The following is a 19,240-nucleotide window of genomic DNA, read 5'->3' as shown; positions in this document are numbered from 1 at the left end:
TGCATGACACAGCTAGAGAGATAATCTTAATAGCAGGAGACTATAGTCTAATTCCAGAAAGTTTTTCCTAGTCTTAATTTTTTTTCCCAAGGACACTCTAAAACTTATCTGTATGGAAAAACATACTCTATACTTATTGTTTCTAAAACCCTCTAAACAACCCACTCAATCATAAAACCTAAAACCAACAAACCAGTAACTTCTCTGAACTTCGTCATTGCTGCAGACATCCAACAGAACAGAAATGAAAATTTTGAGTGAACAGATCTTAGTAGTTTTATGTCAGAAAAGATGCCTGGGCTAATACAGACATTGTGACTTGAAAACAGCTACATTTCGTGACTCAACTTCCCTCCCCCCATGTAAAGACATTTTACAGACTAACATCCATACAGAGGAAAATGACCCAGTTGCATTCATGAAATACAGTAACAGCTATAAACAGAAAGTAAGCAACATCGTTGTGAAACAGGGCACCTACTAAGGAAAATATTTTCTTTATAGGCACTGGCAAAGGCAGCAGCAGTGTGAACAGTAGAGTCAAGGAAGAAAAATGGTTATACAGCACCAGTAATAATAAACCTCTAAAGAGATAAAACCATTGTTTTTTTTAAGGAACAGCTTAAGGAAACTCTGAAATATGCACATCCCAGAACAGAATATACACCAGCAACATAAAGTATTTGGAAAAAAAATTAAATATGGTAGACCAGAATAGAAACAAAAGACATGATCCTGTAAGAACTTATTGCAGAAACACAAGCACACTGAAAATTAAATTTCTGTGAAAGTCTAGTATTAAGAAATTTTAGCAAATTCTTTTAATGTGGCACTAAATTGATGTACAATTATTCAATGCCATGAAATTTACTATGGAAGTAGAATGCTTAACAGTGGCACTGAAATTGCCAAAATACACAGGATGCTGACATCTACCACCACAGTTCAGAGAACTGCCTTTCATGTCTAAGTGCACTTAAAACAACATTTTTTTTTCTAATAGCTCAGCTATTTTGTGATAACAGTAGATATAAAAGGGGTTTGCTCACTGAAAGTTTCAGATAAAAAGCAGCAAAAGGAAGTTAAATTCCCTATTCTCAGCAAATAAAAAGCCTCTGCTTTCAAGAACCTTATAATGACCCAATTAACTGGACAAGTGCACGCAAACCCAGTGAAGTATAACTTCAGACTTGAGTATAATTTGATTAGCATAATACAGACCAGCTGAATATTGCAGTACTCATCAAAAGACAGAGTAAGATGCTAAGATCAAACACCAACAGAAAACATCAAACTACTGTTTTCACTCAATTACTTGCTCTTACCCTGCTGGTTACAGTTAAATTTCTTTCCTACCACGAAGCACTAGAAGTTATCGAAGGGGTTAATATTAATTGCTAGGAGCAAGTATTAGAGATCTGCGCTTCGAAACATGTATGATTTCAGATGGAAATCATACTCTAGGCAGTAATGAACAACACTGACGATGGAAGTTTGTGGTTTAGGTTTATTTCCATATTAAAAAGACACTGATGAAGTTTTGGCAAATCTTCACAGTAGGTATATTTTTACATGATTTACCCATGAAATTTAATTTCATAAAGGTAGTGTAGGATTAGATGTGACTGTTCAATACTTACACATTAGATTAACTGTTTCACACTGACTCCACTTAAACACTTTGAGTACTCTAGACCTCCAAGGCACTCCAGTTTATTGCCCGAATCCCCTGACAGATTGCCATTTATTCTACCCATCAGGTTATTCTGCACTACAGAAAGAATAACAAATACCTCTGACCCATTAGGTGGGTCCTAGGTTAGAAATACAATGTCCCTACGAACTGAAAGAACTTTCACAGAATAACTTTGTGACCTTCTGTACACTATCAGTGTTTCCTGTTCACCAGGTCAAATCATCTTTCTCACCTCCTTTCTGCCCCTCAATTTATCCTCACTAGAAGGTGTTCCCCTGCATTCCACCTTTTAGACTCAATGTTCCAGCACACAACCTGTATTGCGCATGTCCCTCACACTACTGAGTAATATCGAAGCCAGCATTAAGTGCTGATATAGAAACATCAAATCCATTCAGACCTCAGGGGAAAGAAAAAAATTCTTGACTGAACTAGCTAACTGTAATCTTTAAGTGTGTTGAAAGACATTAAGATACAGTGAAATGGAAGGTTTTCCTCAAGGCATGGCAAGATGCTTGTGGCTTACATGCCAGTGAATCTTCTGTGATAAACCCCAGAATTTCCTGAAAAATATTTTCTGTGAGTTTTATTGCTTTAAACAATCAAAAAAAAAATCTTATTAAGAGCTGCAAAGTGCGAGTACTGAGTGCAGTTAATGCATGGGAAAAGTCACTATACATATTTCCCATATATAAATACACAGAAGAGAATAAATTCGAGATGAACAATTACTAGGATACACACCAACCTTTAAAAATGCAAAGCATAAAATAATTGGGTTAATCAATATGATATGTACACTGACCTGAGTAAGATCTGGAATGTCACCCTGATCAATTCCAACTTGCTAGATTTACAAAAAAAAAAAAAAGAAGAAAAAAAAAAGTACATTACTACATGCAGTGGCAATGAAAATAAAAAACAGTAGTGTCTGAATGCTACATAGAAACTAACACATTAAAAAGTGATATTCATAACTTTCTGAACTGGTATGAGTTTCACTAGGAACACACCTTAGAAATCAGAAGCGCATTAAATTGCGCCTCAAAGCAAACCCAACTTTTCATCCAGCCTTTTTCATGCAGAAAAGCTTACAGGGAGCATTAGAAACACCCACATTGCTTACTGGAACCACTTCTCCATTTTAAGCAGTTACAGTAAAGGAAAGCACTGTATATACACTGTAACATTCAGTTAATACATTTTGGACCATTCATGAAATTTGTAGCAACACTTCAGAAAGTTTACTATGTTGTCTGGCTAGTAAAAAGGACACTCAAGAATCTCACTTCCTGTTAATAAGTGCATACAACCCTTAAAATACCTGATCTGTAGAATACTTCCTTGTATAGCAAAGTTAAGCAAACATTAATCTGTTTCTGAAGTTATTACGAATATAGACTACTGTACCAGTACAGACAGCTAAATTATATCCTCTCCATAGATGTAATTTATTTACCTCTGCTACTTTGAGGAATTCTGACAATTTGGTCATTCTGGCTAGAAATTTTTTGTAAATATCCAAGCCTTCTTTGCACTGGTTCTTCTTCATATCAAAATATCTTTCTGAGGATGCAAATAAAACTCTTGTAAGGTAACAGTCTCCCCAGCAGAAAGCTGACACAGTATTATAGAAGTTAATTCGAGACAAGATTCAGGGAGAGAACAGACAGGAGTAACTCAACGCTATTCAGATTTTAAAGTTTACATGAATACCTGACACCTTTTGTAATAAGGCAGTCAATAGAAAAACATTGATCTTTCTATTTCAGTACATTAGAATATAATGCAAAGCTTTATTAAGCATGGATGGGAACCACTGCAATTGTTAAACTAGGTATTTAGGGAAATATTTTCAAGAAGTCAGCTTATTAGCTGGCAATGAGGCAAATTATTTTATCACTTGAAAATATTCCTGGTATATATTTACATTTTTAGACCCTGTATCAATACACTTTGATGTTTGTAAATGGGGTCAACATCCAAAAGACAACAGAATGGCTACTGAAGTGGTACATATACTGAACTGACCTACCAAAAGGAGTGTCAACCACATCCTTCACTTTTTATGCTTTTGCCCTATATACTTACAGATATTTCACCGAGTAAAAACCAATGGATTAACAGAAACTGACCAGATGTTTTCATTCAGAAATTTGCTTGAATATTCATTATAAGGCTTTGCTAAGAGCTCATCACTCTTGAACAAAAAATGCTACATGTCATCTACTAGGCTCATGTCAGGTACCAGGTAAAACTGAATACTCAAGCTATAAAGAAAGTATGGGAAACCAGAAGTCAGTCATACTGTGACTATACTAAATACTCAAAATACCAGGTATCTGACTAATACGTTTACAGTCCAATTGCCAAAGGTTATCCACTGCACATTTAGGGTATCTTTGTTTTAGCCTCACCAGTCACCCTCTCAGCTCAATTTCTACTTTAAGATGTATTCTTCAAGGTAGAAGCATATGTTTAAGCCTATGCTAGTTGCCACTGAAACTAAGACAAGCTTAATTTAATGGTAATGGAGCAGAGACAATTCATTAGGAAATTGCAGTCAGAAATTGTCTATATTCTTTAGTTCTCACAAAGAAAGAAAGAAGGAGAGAAAGAAATCTTTCACAAAAGTTCAAAGGCTAAAAAGATTCTCACATACCTAAAAGGTTAATAATCCCTTCATTGTATGCTGCAAAAAGTCTAATGGAATCTTTAAAGAGGAGCATAAAGGCAGCATTTATAACACCATTTGTTAGTTCATTTGGATTTGCCTGTGTAGAAAGCAATAAGAAAGTAAATTAGTATTTAATAAAATAATGAAACTTTCACTTCAAAATGAGAGCGTTACCTAACACTGAGCTTAAAGTACTTACATCAAAATCAAGGAGTGCATCAAGCTGGTTCTGTATGATTGGAAGGGTTTTCAGCAGCTTTTCAGCATTCATGGTTCTCATCACTCCATCTATCCTACAGAGTAAAATACACACGTTTACAAGTTACCAAGAGACCTCAGCATACTATGCTGTTTCAACAACACTATATTGTTCAAAGGGCCCAAAGGAACACCAACCTATGATAAACTCAGGAACAACTGGTATTTCCCACCCTCCCCAATATGAAAGACCAAACAAAAGAAGCAGTAACAGTCTTACCCTCTTTTCATTTTGGTGAAGTCAACTGCTACAAGTCTATATGAAAGTGCTTTTTCATTCAAGTATCTGCTATATCGCCTAATGAAGGTAGACATATCATAGCCTAAAAGTTAAGCATTTATAAGTGAGACATTTTGAAGGGGTACAGTTTCTTTTAAGTTCTTTCCAAGAACTATTCTCCCACTAGCCCATTTTACATCAAATTGCATAAAAAGCCCTTCATAGGCACTTTCCAGAGTCTTGAGATTCACTATTTTTCACCTTGAGATGTAATGTTACAGTTTCTTCCCAACTTGCTAAGATTAGGAAAGCATTCATGGCAATTAAGAGAATAAACACCTAAACACAGTAAAATATTAAGCAAGAACCAAGCATGAAATATTAGGGAAGAACCAAGCAGCTCTTAAGATGTTCTTGAAATTTGACTAAAAATGTATTCCTAGTAAAATGCTGAAGACTTTGGTAACTTATCTGCAATGCCTCAAAACCCACATAAAGACCCAAAAATGTTTTCTACCATTGGCAAGTAATTAAAAGACTTCTCAGAGATTTGAAGGAGTTCCCACTATTTATACAGCACATCCTAGTTACCATTCCATGCACCTCAACAGTAAACATTTACTCCTGAGACACTAAAACGCAATGGCAAAAATAGATGATTGTGCTAATATTCATCAGGTTTATTCTAGTCAGCGTTAAGAGTTCACTTTTTAAAATTTACAGCTGTGTATGCACATGATACATACATTACAGACAAATTTCTAGCACTCAGCTAGGTAACCAAGAACCTTACTTTCCTTGTGTCTATGTTCTTGGTTGGACATTCTCTGGTGTCTCATACAATACAAATCATAATACCATTTCATTCAAATGTCATTTGTCTCCTAGAGTGCCCTGACACAGGCACTATCACAGAGCAAAAAAGCAGTAGAGTTATCTCCTTCAGTGAAAGATCCTTACCCTGCATGGCACTTTTGTCCAGGTAGTTATTTAAATTGAACAAAGTGTTTCGGGATGCAAGATACTGGATAAAGCGCTGTTGGTGAAGAAAAAGTTAAGAATATCATTGTTGTGAGAGTCAAAACATTTAAGCATATTACAAGAAAACTACACTTACCTTGTAACTGTTTCTAGGAAACTCTATGAACAATAGAAATTAGTTAAAAGGGAAAAATTTTAAGGAAAACTTGAAACTACTGATTGGCAAAGCCTCTGAAATCCAAAACCCTAGTTGGCAAAAATATCGATTTAAACTAAATCAAAAGACATCACTGCCCATGATTAAAAGGCTAATAATCTTAGAGGAAGCTGCCTAGGTTAACTTTTTAGTTTAGAACAGACAAGCTGGAAAACACAAACCAAAAATACCACTCGCATTATCCAAGCTCCCAAGGTTTACATAGCTCTACCGCTGCTGTAAAAGGGGGAGACAGACTTTGTTACAAAGTTTAAAGTAATCAGTAACAATAATACTTCTGGAACTGTGGTGAGCAGCTGCACTGGGGTTATAATTATGTATACTATATATATATTTTTTATACATATAATAATGCAGTGATCTGAGTAAACCACATTTACATTTTGACAAATAATAGCTGGCTCCATAAATAATGCAAGAGTAAGAGAAACACATCCTGATAGCAAGGTAGTTTTAAAAGTTTCTCTGCCACTGTTCCACACAGATTTCCTACAATTAAGACTTCTTGACTTTCTTGCTTCTTTGTATGTGTTTTAGTCCATAGAAGAGGATTATGATCAGTACGGCTTAAGGAACTTGCAACATCTTTGATCTGAATCCCTCTGCTGCCATTGCACACAGGGCCTGTTCCTTCACCCTTTACGGTGGAAATCCACCTGTCTGCCAGGCTCGGACTATCGCACTCCAAAAAACTAGCATTTTTTCAGTCAGGCTCAGTACATCGCCTGCTCTTTGGGAATTGTAACGAGGGCTTAGCACAGCAACAAGAAAATTCTTCTCACAAGTACTATTTAAACTGAAAGCAGTACTTTCACCTTCCAAGGGGCACAAATGATTCCCCAACTTGTCACGTACCACCTCATCAGTAACTGCATATGTGTTCTCAGCCTATAGCTACAGAGTTCACACAAGTCTACAACACACAGCTTGCCTACCAATAGCTCTGGCACTGTTTTAACTTCTTATTCTGTTTTCCAGTCGGTTTATCTGGTCTTTGTACATCTTAGTACTGCATTCAAAGAGATACAGAAGAAATACAGTTGGAACATGATAAGGAACAGAACAGTGATATTCAAAAGGTGTCTATACACATTTCAAAATTAGCTACTGTTCTGAATCTCAATTAAAAGGTCTAAGGCTAACTCTCACTCTCCAGACGTCAGGGGTCTTGCATTGCACAATGCACAGGTGAGAGGATTTTTAACCTGTTTCACCCAAAGCTTCATTACAAGAAACAGGTAGTCATGCAGAAGAAACTGCAAGACAGTCATTGCTCAGACAATATTTTGATCTTCTGCTATATTTACTTGTACTTAAAATAGAAGTCCAACATCTGATAATTTTTTATCTGTTTAAGAAATAGGCCTCTTTTAATGTATTAGAAGGGGTACACTCATGTTCCACCTGAAATTACAGAACTAGTGTACCACCCACATTATCTCAGCAGGTATAAAGGAACCCTTTTTCAAGTTTCAAATGCACCCATTCAAAGCTGAGGAACAGTTTTTGGTACAGACATAAAAATTAAACTCTTCTGCCACTACAAAACACTGTATGGGCAAACAGATACTGACTGATAGCTCACAACTCTAAGTTTTGATTTTTTTTTTTTTTTTCTATGGTTCAGTTGTCTGCTTTTTTTTCCCTTTCAAGTTTCAGTATGTAGATATAAACTGTATTGGAAGAAGAGAGAATAAAATATACAAACTGATTTACAGCATTCAGTTTAGCTTTATACTTGGAATAAGTAGTCAATACCAAGCAGTGAATTTTACTTTGTGTCATCCTCTAATTTCAGCCTATTATCTGCTGAAACTACAATTTAAGCACATAAATAACTTGAGGAAGTGTTAACAAAGAGCACACTATGTTTTACAGGTCATTTCAATTAAGGTCACAGAGCTTTGGAGAGAGGAGGCAACACTAAGTTTTCAGAGCAGTTTAATGGCTGGAAGCAGTACCTTTAAGAATCATTTCAATATTACCAGTAGTCAACAGTCACTTATTAGGAGAATGACTACACACAAGTTCAGGACTAAACTGTCACCTGACCAAGACAAAGTTTAGCTTTTAACAGAAGGACTGGGTAAGAAAGGCTACATTTTCTAATGCCATGTTACTGTCTGGGAAGCTTTTCATAAACAGTGATGAAATAATTTAAGTGAACTAAGTGCAGTAGAAACCTGTTTCAGAGGAATGTTAATGGCAATAACATATGAAGATTTAGCCCATTAGATGATGATTTGCAAGATCAAATATTCTAGTCACCATATTCCTCCCCCCTTTAGTAAGTATTCTTATTTGTTAATACATTGGCTACACATTTATGGAGTTCTAACAAGACTTTTGCTGTGCTCTTACTGATAAGCAATACCCTAATGAAGTAAAGCTCATCATAAGTTTTTCAAGTCTTCATTCTAGAAAGCTCGCTCATTATTCCCTCACAGCCCAACCCAGATACCTGCAGGTAAATTGCAAACACTGATATATTTCGGTACTGAAATAACGAAGGAATATTTTCTTCTCTGGAGAAGTACTTTACAGCCATCAGCAGAGGAAAAATAAAGACTGAGAAACTGAAGTACAGATCTAATGCTTCATAGATTAAGACAATTATTTAAAACACTGTCAAGGAGGCTTTAACAGAACTAATCATGTCTTACCTCGTTTCCATACATCATGAGGTGGTGTGTTGTAATTAGAGCTTTGAACACTACAACCCAGCTACTGTTTGCAGTTCTCTCAAAGAGTGTGTCTGCCAACTGCGGAATATTCACATTCATTTCATTTGTGCACTGTATTAGATCTAAATTAAAGAAAAAAAAAAATCAAAGCATTACAATGAGTTGTATGCTCAAAGAGGATCATCATGTTATTTTGTGTTTTTACATTGAGAATTCATACTGGAAGCATTAACTTCAGTTCTTTGTTTAAGAAAGAACTGAGCAGTTTTACAGTCTTTGCTCAAATTCACTGCATTTTCCTGAAAGACTCCAAGTATGAACTTCACAGGCATTTCAATAATTTTATGGAGTCCCAATACCTCATCAATAAATAACCCGTTCCAGTAGAAACTCTATGCCCAAATTATTGTCCAAAAGCCAGCGTAGACCTTCTGGATGCTCGATGCCTGAAGCCACTCAGCCTAACCAAATCCATGAAAATCAGAGAAGCAAGGAAAAGCCGAGACATCTATACCTCACAAGATCAACAGGCAGCAAGTACGCTGCAACTTCTACCTAAGCCTCAGTACTGACACACATGACAGCAAACGAGATGCTACAAACCTGTAATAAGCCTCTTCTCTATAAGAGGTAAGAGCAAGAATTTGCATCTACTCCCTTTCAGCTTAGCTAAAATAACCTAATCACCAACCTACTGAGTATTTGTGGTGGATCATGGCAGGTCTCAGGCTTCCGTATAAAAAAAAAGCTCTTTGTGTCCAAGACGGATTATAAACTCAGTAGTAGAACATTAACTTGGGAGGTCACAGACAGAGAGCTTCAAGCCTCTGCCTGAGTATTGGTACAAAACCATAACAGGCTCCAGCAGATACATGGGAAAAAAGCCTGCCTGAAAATGCTAGTGAAGGCACTTGCTGAGAAAAGAGCAAAGAACTGAATCCAGGGCTATTCTAAACCCCTCAAGACATGTACATTAGACATTTATTCTCTCTCTGAGCTAAATTTGGCTCAGGTGCGATCAAAGTACACCTTAAGGACTGGGCAAGGCCAGTAAAACAAACATCTAGTTTGAAAAGCTTCCTTTGTGGCCTCTTATTTAAGCCAAGTCTGTGAGCAGCCTGTTGGTTGCAGAGCAGCATTGCTGTTTATGTGGTTTGTCTGTGTAAGTACTTGAAGAAGGGTGGGTGCTTGGGAAGCTGGGCAACGACTGAATGCTGAGGTGTTGGCACCACTGAAATGGCCAACTTACTTGTTTTATTAGCAGTACGTAGAGGACAGACTACGTTATCATAAGCAACTTAAACATAAACTTAGAGATCATGCATTGATAGTTCAGGACAAAATACTTCATAGAAATATTGCACTTAGACTTTATATCTGTTCTAGTGCACAGAATATATTATAGATGTATCTTAATTAAAGATCTGTTTATTAAGAACATAAAGTCCTTTGATTAACGATCACTGTTTAGAATAATTTATTAACCAGAGTAATTTTAACAGAGTAAAGAGTTTTAGATAATATCTTGTCGAGGTAGAAAGCTATAAAATGCAAATTCTAGTAAGTTACTAATTTCATTTTGATGTCAAAGGTTCCTAAATATGTACAAAACCTGCAAGTTGGGATGAAAACTTTCATCCTTATTAGCAACACACAAAACCGCTGAAATAACTGCGCAAAAAGAAGAGTCCTGAAAAGTTTTAAGCAAGCTATACATCAAAACCTTATTGTTGAGTAGTATTAAAATATTTCAATATTTACAAATGTGAAGATTCTCAAAAAACAAGTAATTTGATAGATGCTGCTCATCACTCACAGCTGTATCATCATCATCAGGTGCTATCTCAAATGAAGAAGTACTTTTAAATTTCTAGAAGTCCAAACAGTCCACAGACAATTATTGCCCCATATAATGAAGCAACTCCCAATTCCAGAATTTATACATAGAGAAAACTTGAATTTTAATTCAACAGCCTCATCTACTGAATGAGAACTTTCTTATGACACTTCTAAGTAATTCTCTCAATACACAGTAAGGCAAATAAGTCTTCCTAAATTCAAACAGTCTATAAAGACACTGCTGTTAGATCTTGCTCAGTATTTTTCATGTAACTGAAGCATCTGTAAACAGCACAGAAATGTTACAGAACTGTTACAAGTGGTATTCTCAGTTTATAAATTTCAACCACACAAAAAACCAACCAACAAAACCTCCACAAACTCTACACAGAGCAGTATCTATAACATTACTACTAGGTAACAGTTAAAGAAATTCCATTGATCTGCTGAGGTCAAAGACCACACAGATAGCTTATCAAAAATATTATTTCTGCACAAAGTCCTTTTCCTTCACACGACCACTAAGCAAGTCAAATTTTTCGCTTAAGATTTTCAATATTAACAGTGCTTATTAAATAATAGATGCAAACTGGGAGGGAAGACCCAGGTTAAAAACAAAAAGCTTTCTGCTCTCAAGTCAAATTAGCCAAGCTAATTTCATTCCTATTTTGCCAGCACTCTCCACAGAGATTTCAATCTTGTCACCTTCCCTCAAGCTAAGGTCTACCAGCAGATGTTCCAGTAGATGCTGAACACCTGGGAGATCCCTTGCATATAATTATGTCCAACACTGATATCAAATGTGTTCTTACAGTGCTGCTCAGGCACAACATAACAGCAATCCTACTGTAAGCAACTATATCAAATGCTGTAACTGATCACCTCTCCTTAAGGCACACATCCATAAAAACAAACTTTGGCTTATCATGCCATCATAAAGGTTTACTACCACAAAAAGCCATCCAGATGTCTACCTTCAGAAGGGAGCAACCGCCTTCTGCTTTGGTACACAAGACTAAAAGAAGTCTTCTGTCAAGTGACAGTAACAGAGTGGAAGTTGATAGACTTCTGATGCATTTGAGAAGCTCATATGTTATTGTTTTATTCCACAAGTGTGGTTCCATGGGACTGAAAAGTGCAATTCCAGTAATTCTTTGAAAGTGCTAGTAAGGTTTTCCAGCATGCGCTACTTGCTTCTCTAAGATGTGAGCCTGACCATTTTAAAAGGCAACCAAAATGAAATATTTCACATATGTAGGGCTACTCAGAGTCTAATTCAAGCTGTGCTTGAGATTAGAGGACCTGAGCGAGCTGCAAGTCCCATGCACTTTAGACTTGTGCTGAAGATGATACATACTGGCTCCCCTGAAGACAATTTTTATTGAGGGCACTTAGCACAATTGTGGTCTTTGGTTTCAAAATCTCCTTGAATGAAACGCATTATGAAACACGTAAGCCACAGTTGCCAATATCAAAGAACACATGCTTAGGCAAACAAAATGTCTCTAAAATACTAAACTAAGAATGAATGGTGAAAAAAAAAAAATCTCAGTGCATTTTATAGGCCAAAACTGGACTTTCCTAGTGTATTGCAAAAACCCTAAGTTTAAAAAGACTTTTTGATAATGCTACTCAAGGCAATGTTTTAAATATTATTTTACAACTAGTAATAATAAAGTTAGCATCACATTTGAATCCTAGCAACTGAGATACGTAACAAAAAAAGCAAGTGTCATTTCTTCAGTATGATTCTTCCAAGTCTACAATAGGAATACCTACATAGAAACAACTGTATCAATCTCTTACAGCTGGCAGCAAAGGAGGAAGACACTATTAACACCATACATCTGAAAGTATAAAGGAACACATGCACCTGAGAGACTGACAGCTGGGCAACTGTAACATGGATGCTGGCAGCAAAAACTGGAGTGAAATGTGTAGGGCAAGTGACACTCATTTTCTTATCGCACTACTTGTATAAACACTTTACAACTCAAAGCATTTTGCCAATTACCCAGAGGAATCATTTCAACTGCAAGTGAAACTGTGGTGCTATTTCTAGAATGGAATTTAGAAACATGTTAACATCACACGGGGGGGGGGGGGGGGGGGGGGGGGGGGGGAAGCTTTAAACCAGAAGAATACCATAGGGATTTTCTAGCAGGCTGCAAGAACTGTGGAAATCTTACTGCCTAGAAGAGTACTGAGGGTTTCTCTTCCACAGCTCATCTGAAATACTGGCACATCATCTGTGAAACCATACAGCTCTTTGGAGAGCAACATGCATAAATCCAGGTATTAAAAAAAAAAAAAACAACCCATAGGTTTTTGGAAAATTCTCAGCCAGGCACCAACAAAAACTGGCATAATTTTCAACTTTCAAGTAACAAGAAAGTCATCATTTTCTTGATTCAAGAATATCTCCCTCAAGAGAACTGTAAATACATAAGTTAAAGACAACTATAATGATTTAATATTCCCGTCTTTCTTCCATTTTGTCACAGGACTGAAACTGCTCTAAGACAGATGTAAGAATTAAGACCACTTTCCTTAACCCTGGCAGCCTTGCAAAAAAATTCACATTTTGTTTTTGGAAGTTGAACCTTAAACCATAGATCAGAAAACAGAAGAGCCACTTGAGCAAACTTTCTCCATGTAGCTAGCCTAAGGAATGCAACAACTCTTGCTGGAAGACTGAAATAAAAGATAGCACCTGACTGATACAAATATTTTCTATGCCTATGAGCTCTTGTAGTGCAGATTGGATAGCAATCTTTAAGTTTCATCCTTATAATAGCTAAATCTGAACTTCGAGTTACTTTATCAGAAGCAAAGCAATTCAGCTATTCTGTCCCAGTCCCCCACTAAACAAGGATACATGATGTCCCACAAAGTTTTTTAAAAAGCTTTAAGCGATTTCTAAATAAAACTCACATTTATAGATTACAAAAACATTAACTATTTTTCTATTGAAGTCAAATTTCCTCAATTACTCTATTGAAAAGCTTCACAGATCACTGAAGAGCTTCAAATTAAAAGACAGCCACCTTACCACCTGCGGGAGAGTTCAAGAATGTTTCTTCATACTGTATCACGACTTAAATATCTCTGCAAGAACCACACTGCATCAGCATTCACCCGACAGTCATAAGCTCTAGCTACCAAAAGTAAGAATGGGCAGCTACGAAAACAACCCAAACCTGTGACAGTCATAACGTGACATTATTGGCAAACCTTAAAGCTTGCGATGATTTTGTGGAGACCTCAACTTTTCTCCTAAAACAAAAGGCTTAAGAGCCTAATTCTGTTACATAATACAACTTTACAGTACCCGAATTATCACTTCTTACAAGATTTCCAAAGCTTGTATATGTACAGGAGTTTAAAGTTTTGATGAGTAACATTAACTACTTTCCCCTCCCCTGTGCTTCTTATGTGGGCTGTATACAAGTTAAACAGGTGTTGTTTTTTCCTCTATTACTGCGTTCATTTGAAAGTTTAAAATGCAATTAATTTAGGGGTTTGTATTTTTCTAAATTTTGGTCTACACACAAGTCTACTCTGCCAGTTACCATCTTAGCTACAGCTTTAATTTATTCTTGTTTTATTATGGCTTTTCAATAGTTAGCCAAAAAGAGATATGTCACCAAAAGCAGCATCTAGCCCCACTCCACTGCAACCCAAACTCAGAAGGCTGAGGGGAAGTGAGAGAACCCACACTGGGGAAGAAGAGACGAGACCTTCAGGTACTCCACTAAGAGAAAAGATCAGCCTCTGTATAACATTTTACGTTATCCTAAAATATTACAAACTACTACAGAAATAGATATGCTGACTTATTTAGGACACCGTGACCTACTTTAAAACGAAAAAAACCCCAAGCATTCCCACTGACATTGCTTAGGATTTGGGGGCTTTTGGGTTTGTGGTTTTTTTTTTTTTTTTCTCTTCAAGAAAAATACGCCTATACTACTCAGCAGTTAGTAGCCAGACAAAACCCAAGAATCTTAAAATACTAGTTCACACACTGCATGTGTAACATCTTCCCGTAAATACCCATATTGTAATATTATAGTTTTTCTTGGTGAGGAAACTTGGCAATAAGGGGATTTTAAGAATTAATCTGAATAGAGTGCACAAACTGATACTCCTTCATGATCCCCAATACAACTACAGCAGCTCTCAAAGACACATTCTTGGTGAAGCTTTTTCTTGAGCAGCAATTACAAGTAATACCAGATGGTGTAGCATTTTGAATGACACACACACATAGCGACCAAAGTGCAACTAGCAGTGTTTTGCATTAAATCCAAGCTATGTTTTCCTTCATAATTTACTTAAATTGGAAAGTACTTGCTCTGTATCTTCAAAAATACATTGTGTGAATTTTCCAGAGATTACAGTATTTAAACTAGTATCTTACCTGCTTGCATTTAATACAAGTAAGTTTTGTGTGCAAGCGAAAAAATAAGAAGTGCCATGCAAAGGCTTGCAGATGTTTGAAAAGCAGCGCCTGGGTATACTCAATGAAGATTGGAGAATGTTCATGGGGATTTTTTTTTTTTAACCCCTTACAGAGATATTTGTGGTACCATCTTTCACACCTTTTCTTACCCGCCCCACCAACACGTTCCTCGATTTCAGATACCAAGTCAGAACAACAAGCTTTTTGTTTGTCTTAGACCAAAGCCCGAGAAAGTGAATTACACCAAAATACAGAACTCATCAGGCACAGAAGGGGACCTTCAGGAGACTGACAGCTCTAAACAGGTTTGTATCCTCTGAACAGGCTTGTATCAAAAGATATTCAAAGGAATTTGATAGTCAAAAGGCAACATCTATTTATTTTATTCTCAAGTGAAAGAGTTTTTCCAGGTTTCCATTTTCTTATTTTGCAAGGGTAACTTACAGTAGATGACGTTATTTCAAGGATATTTTCAAACAATACACTACATCACTTAAGCTTCACAAGCTTTCAAACTATTGAGCAAACTGTTACCACTTTTCTGGCTTCCTGTTACATTGCCATTTCTGGACTTCAGGGTTACCTCATTGAGTTGTACTACCACAGGCAGAACACAAGACAAGATAAAAATAAGGTAACTTCAAAAAGGTATCTTTAAGAAGTTGACAGTTACCCAGTTTTAAGGCTTTTACTTTCAACACAGTAGCTGCAATATTCACTACTGTAGCTGGATTCCACTCATTCAGATCATTAACGAATGAGACATACGTTTGGTTCTTTTTAACTACTTGATCCACAGCAAAAGCTCTCATGCAAGGGGTCTGTATTAACAGACGAGTGCCATAGCGTCAGAAAGCCAAACTATCCTCAAACCATATAACGGAATATGCTTCTTCCAAGAGCTTGAACAGCAGACTCCCTTTGGTACCACCAACTTGAACGAGTCCTGCAAAACTACCAGCCTGCTCCCTCGACTTTGAAGAAACCAGCATAAAGCTTCATGTCTTCTTCCCTCTCCCTAACGGAAACACACACACTTACTTCACTTTTAATAGGTGGTGAACGGATATAGTGCACAACATACAAGGTTTGAAGCATTCAGTGAATTTCTGAGCAGTCCAACAGTAGCTTCAATTGCTATCCAGTTACTAAAACCTGAAGCAAAGCAACACCACTGATACTTTTGTGGCTATCAAGGGTAGCTTTCTGCAACTTTTGGTATACAGAAAGGAGTTTCGACGTATTAAGTTTAAATATATCAGCGGCAACATACTCTCAATTCTGGAGAGATGTTTCGGTCCACCCTCACCTTTCCTTTTACTTCGCTTCAAGTGTTTTTACCTCATATTCAAGAGCCGTAAGACAGAAAGCTATGATATTTCGGGAAATGTTAGAAATACTTAAGTGGCTGCACTCCACCAGACGCACAGAAGGACGGAAGAGCGCTTAAAAACGTAACTTCTCGCTCACAACAGTAAAACCACACCACTTAACCCACCTTTTCCCCAGGTGCCAGACTAACAAGCAGCACTGCTGTCTCCAGAGCACACAAGCTAAGAAGCTCTCGTCGGGAAGCGTTCACGAGGTTGGAATATTTTTGTTTCCCGGGCGCGACGGGGTGTTAGAAAGCTCCCCCCCCCCCCCCCGTGAAAAATAAGTTTTGAAGAGCAAACCAGCCAGGTTCACCACAGACACGCACACACACACACGGGAGAAAGGCCGCCCCGGGGGCTCCCAGCGGCTGCCCGGCGGGCGAACGGAGGCGGTCCCGCCGCGGGGGTCCTACTCACAGTCCAGGTGCTTCTTCTTGGGGCCCATCACCTCGTGGGTCGTCGCCTTGCAGACGGCCTTGGCGACGGCCGAGCCGGTGACGCTGTGCTGCGCCGCCGTGATGCGGTCGGTGATCGACTGCCCCGACATCGTCGGCGCGGCCCTGGCGGCGGCTCCTCGCCCCCTGACCCCCCCCCCCCCCCCGCGGACCCGCCGCGGCGGGCGGCAAGGCCGGGGCAGCGGCTCCCCCCGCGGCCGGGGAGGCGAGCGCAGCCTCCCCGGGGGGGAAAGGGACGCCGGCAGCCCCCTCCGCTGCGACGCCGGCGAGGGAGTCCTTCGCCGGGCTCCGCCTCACCGGCTCCTCTCGGCCGCAGCCCCGCGGTGCGCCGGCGAACCCCCCGCCTCCCGGCCCCGCCGGCTACAGGCTGGCCGCTCCCGGCCCCGGTTCGGCTCGGCTCCGCTCCGCTCTGCCTCCTTCCGCGGGCAGCGCTCCGGCTTTCCCTTTCACATTTACACCCCCCCGCACAAAATGGCGGCGGCCGCGGCGGCGGCTGCGTCAGGTGACCGCGCGCGCCCGCCCCCCCCCCCCCCCCCCCGCCAAGCCCGCCCACCCCGCTCCCGAGGCTCGCGCGGCCGTCGGCGGCGCGCACCGCCCCCCCCCCCCCCCCGCGGCGGGGGCGCGCAGCCTCGTGGCGGGAAGGCACGCTCGGTGCGGCCGCGTGCCCGGCGGGGCTCCTCCGTCACGGGTGACGTCAGTGGGCGTTTGGCGGGTCGGGAGAGGGACACCCCCCCCCCCCCCCCCCGAACAGCGCAGGGGATTCTTGTCACACGGCGTGAACCTCCTCCCCCAGCCCTTTGTTCTTCGGGCGGATCGAAAAGAGGAAAAAATTAAAAGCGTGTCGGTCGCGACCCCGCTGGGCCGGGGGCCGGGCGAGGCTGCTGCGGAGCTGCGCCAGAAACTCCTCGGGAGGGGAACGGGTTGCATCGGGGGGGGGGGGGGGGGGGGGCGAAAACCTGGTAAAACCGCAGCGGCGGCTGCCTGGCGTCGACCTGGTTTCGAGGAGACGGGCCTCGCGTGTGTAAAATTACGCCAAGGAACCGGGTGGGACGGGAACCGGGTGGGACGGGAACCGGGTGATGGGTCCAGCCGAAAAAACGGAGGGAACGGCGGTTCACTGTACGTGTGCGTTCACTTGCTTGCCGCTTTCCGCAGAGCAAACAGGAGGGCGGGCGGTGGTTTCTCTGGTGCGGACACGGCCCGTTGGAGCTGGGCCGTTACCGGGAAGGTGCTTCAGACCACCGTCAACCACACGGTAGTGGTACCGCGCACGCGGGGCTAAACAAACAGCCCAGGAACTCCTGGCTCTGCGACTCCCCCCGCCCTCCTAGCCTGGCTGTCTTTGTACCAGCTTACTACCTGGCTAAAAATACAAAAGAGGTTTTGTAGGGGGTTGACCTTGCCTGGACACCAGGTGCCCACCAAGCTGCTCTGTCACTCCTCTCCTCAGCTGGACGGGAGGGAGAAAATAAGATGGAAGAGAACTCGTGGGTCAAGATAAAGGCAGTGTAATAAAGCAAAAGCAAAGGCCGCGTGTGGAAGCAAAAGAAAACAAAATATTTTATTCTTTACTTCCCATCAGCAGGCGATGTCCAGCCACTTCCCGGGAAGCAGGGCTTCAGTACGCGTAGCGGTTCCTCTGGAAGAGAAATGCCATAATAACGAATGCCCCCCCCGCCTTCCTCCTCCTTTCTCTGAGCTTTTATTGCCGAGCAGATGTCCTATGGTCTGGAACACCCCTTTGGTCAGTTTGGGTCAGCTGTCCTGGCTGTGTCCCCTCCCAAGACCTTGCCCACCCCCAGCCTGCTGGTGAGGGGGGACTGTTGGAGAGACAGCCTTGGTGCTGTGGAGCACTGCTCAGCAGCAGCCACAACACTGCTGGGTTATCAACACCTTTCCAGCTGCCAGTACACAGCACAGGGCTAGGGGGGCTGCTATGGGGAAAATTAATTCCATCCCGGCCAGACCCAATGCAGTGAGGAGACAAATGCGGCATCACTACTACTCAATGAGAACACTCAGTTTTCCCATGCCATTTCATGGACGAGTATTTTTTTAACTTCTGCATTTATAATACATTAATGTAAGCGTGAACACTCATAGAAATAGAAGACCTGTGAATTCAGCAATAGTTATTTTAGGTTACAACTTTGAAGTAAAACCACAAAAAGTAAGGAGAGTAATAAGGAGGCAGTTGAATGTGAGTGTTATAAACAAAAATCTAGCAGCTTCTGACAGTCAACTCATGTTTCAGAGTGCTGATTAAAGCTTTATTGCTTACATTATCCCTAAAGTGAGATGCTCCATAAATATGTGTGCTAGACTGCCAAACACCCAACCGTCTGTTATTGCATTACATGTATAAAAGCAATAAA

General features: G+C 40.3%; 1 protein-coding gene across 9 annotated transcripts in view; it reads right to left on the bottom strand.

The window, feature by feature from the left end:
• Window positions 1–17,352, bottom strand: part of LOC115333791 (phosphatidylinositol-binding clathrin assembly protein-like) — a 34,290-nt gene extending 16,938 nt beyond the window's left edge. For 4 of the 9 annotated variants that reach the window (XM_041119141.1, XM_029997230.2, XM_041119142.1 and 1 more), the window contains exons 1-8: window positions 16,828–17,352; window positions 8,713–8,855; window positions 5,812–5,887; window positions 4,852–4,954; window positions 4,573–4,666; window positions 4,359–4,470; window positions 3,156–3,262; window positions 2,502–2,543 (exon numbers count right to left, since the gene is read on the bottom strand). In XM_041119141.1, the coding sequence (XP_040975075.1) occupies window positions 2,502–2,543; window positions 3,156–3,262; window positions 4,359–4,470; window positions 4,573–4,666; window positions 4,852–4,954; window positions 5,812–5,887; window positions 8,713–8,855; window positions 16,828–16,957 (807 nt within the window). In that variant the 5' untranslated portion in view covers window positions 16,958–17,352. Of the gene's footprint in view, window positions 1–2,501; window positions 2,544–3,155; window positions 3,263–4,358; window positions 4,471–4,572; window positions 4,667–4,851; window positions 4,955–5,811; window positions 5,888–8,510; window positions 8,613–8,712; window positions 8,856–16,535; window positions 16,555–16,827 lie in introns of those variants that run through there. The other 5 variants (XM_029997234.2, XM_041119145.1, XM_041119146.1 and 2 more) reach the window with 4 other exon arrangements.
• Window positions 17,353–19,240: the final 1,888 nt, after the last annotated feature.

Source organism: Aquila chrysaetos, chromosome 21 (assembly GCF_900496995.4).
Source record: "Aquila chrysaetos chrysaetos chromosome 21, bAquChr1.4, whole genome shotgun sequence".
In the NCBI taxonomy this organism is placed as follows: Eukaryota; Metazoa; Chordata; class Aves; order Accipitriformes; family Accipitridae; genus Aquila; species Aquila chrysaetos.
Note: the sequence above shows the minus strand (reverse complement) of the source record. Positions and strands in the feature narration are given on the sequence as shown.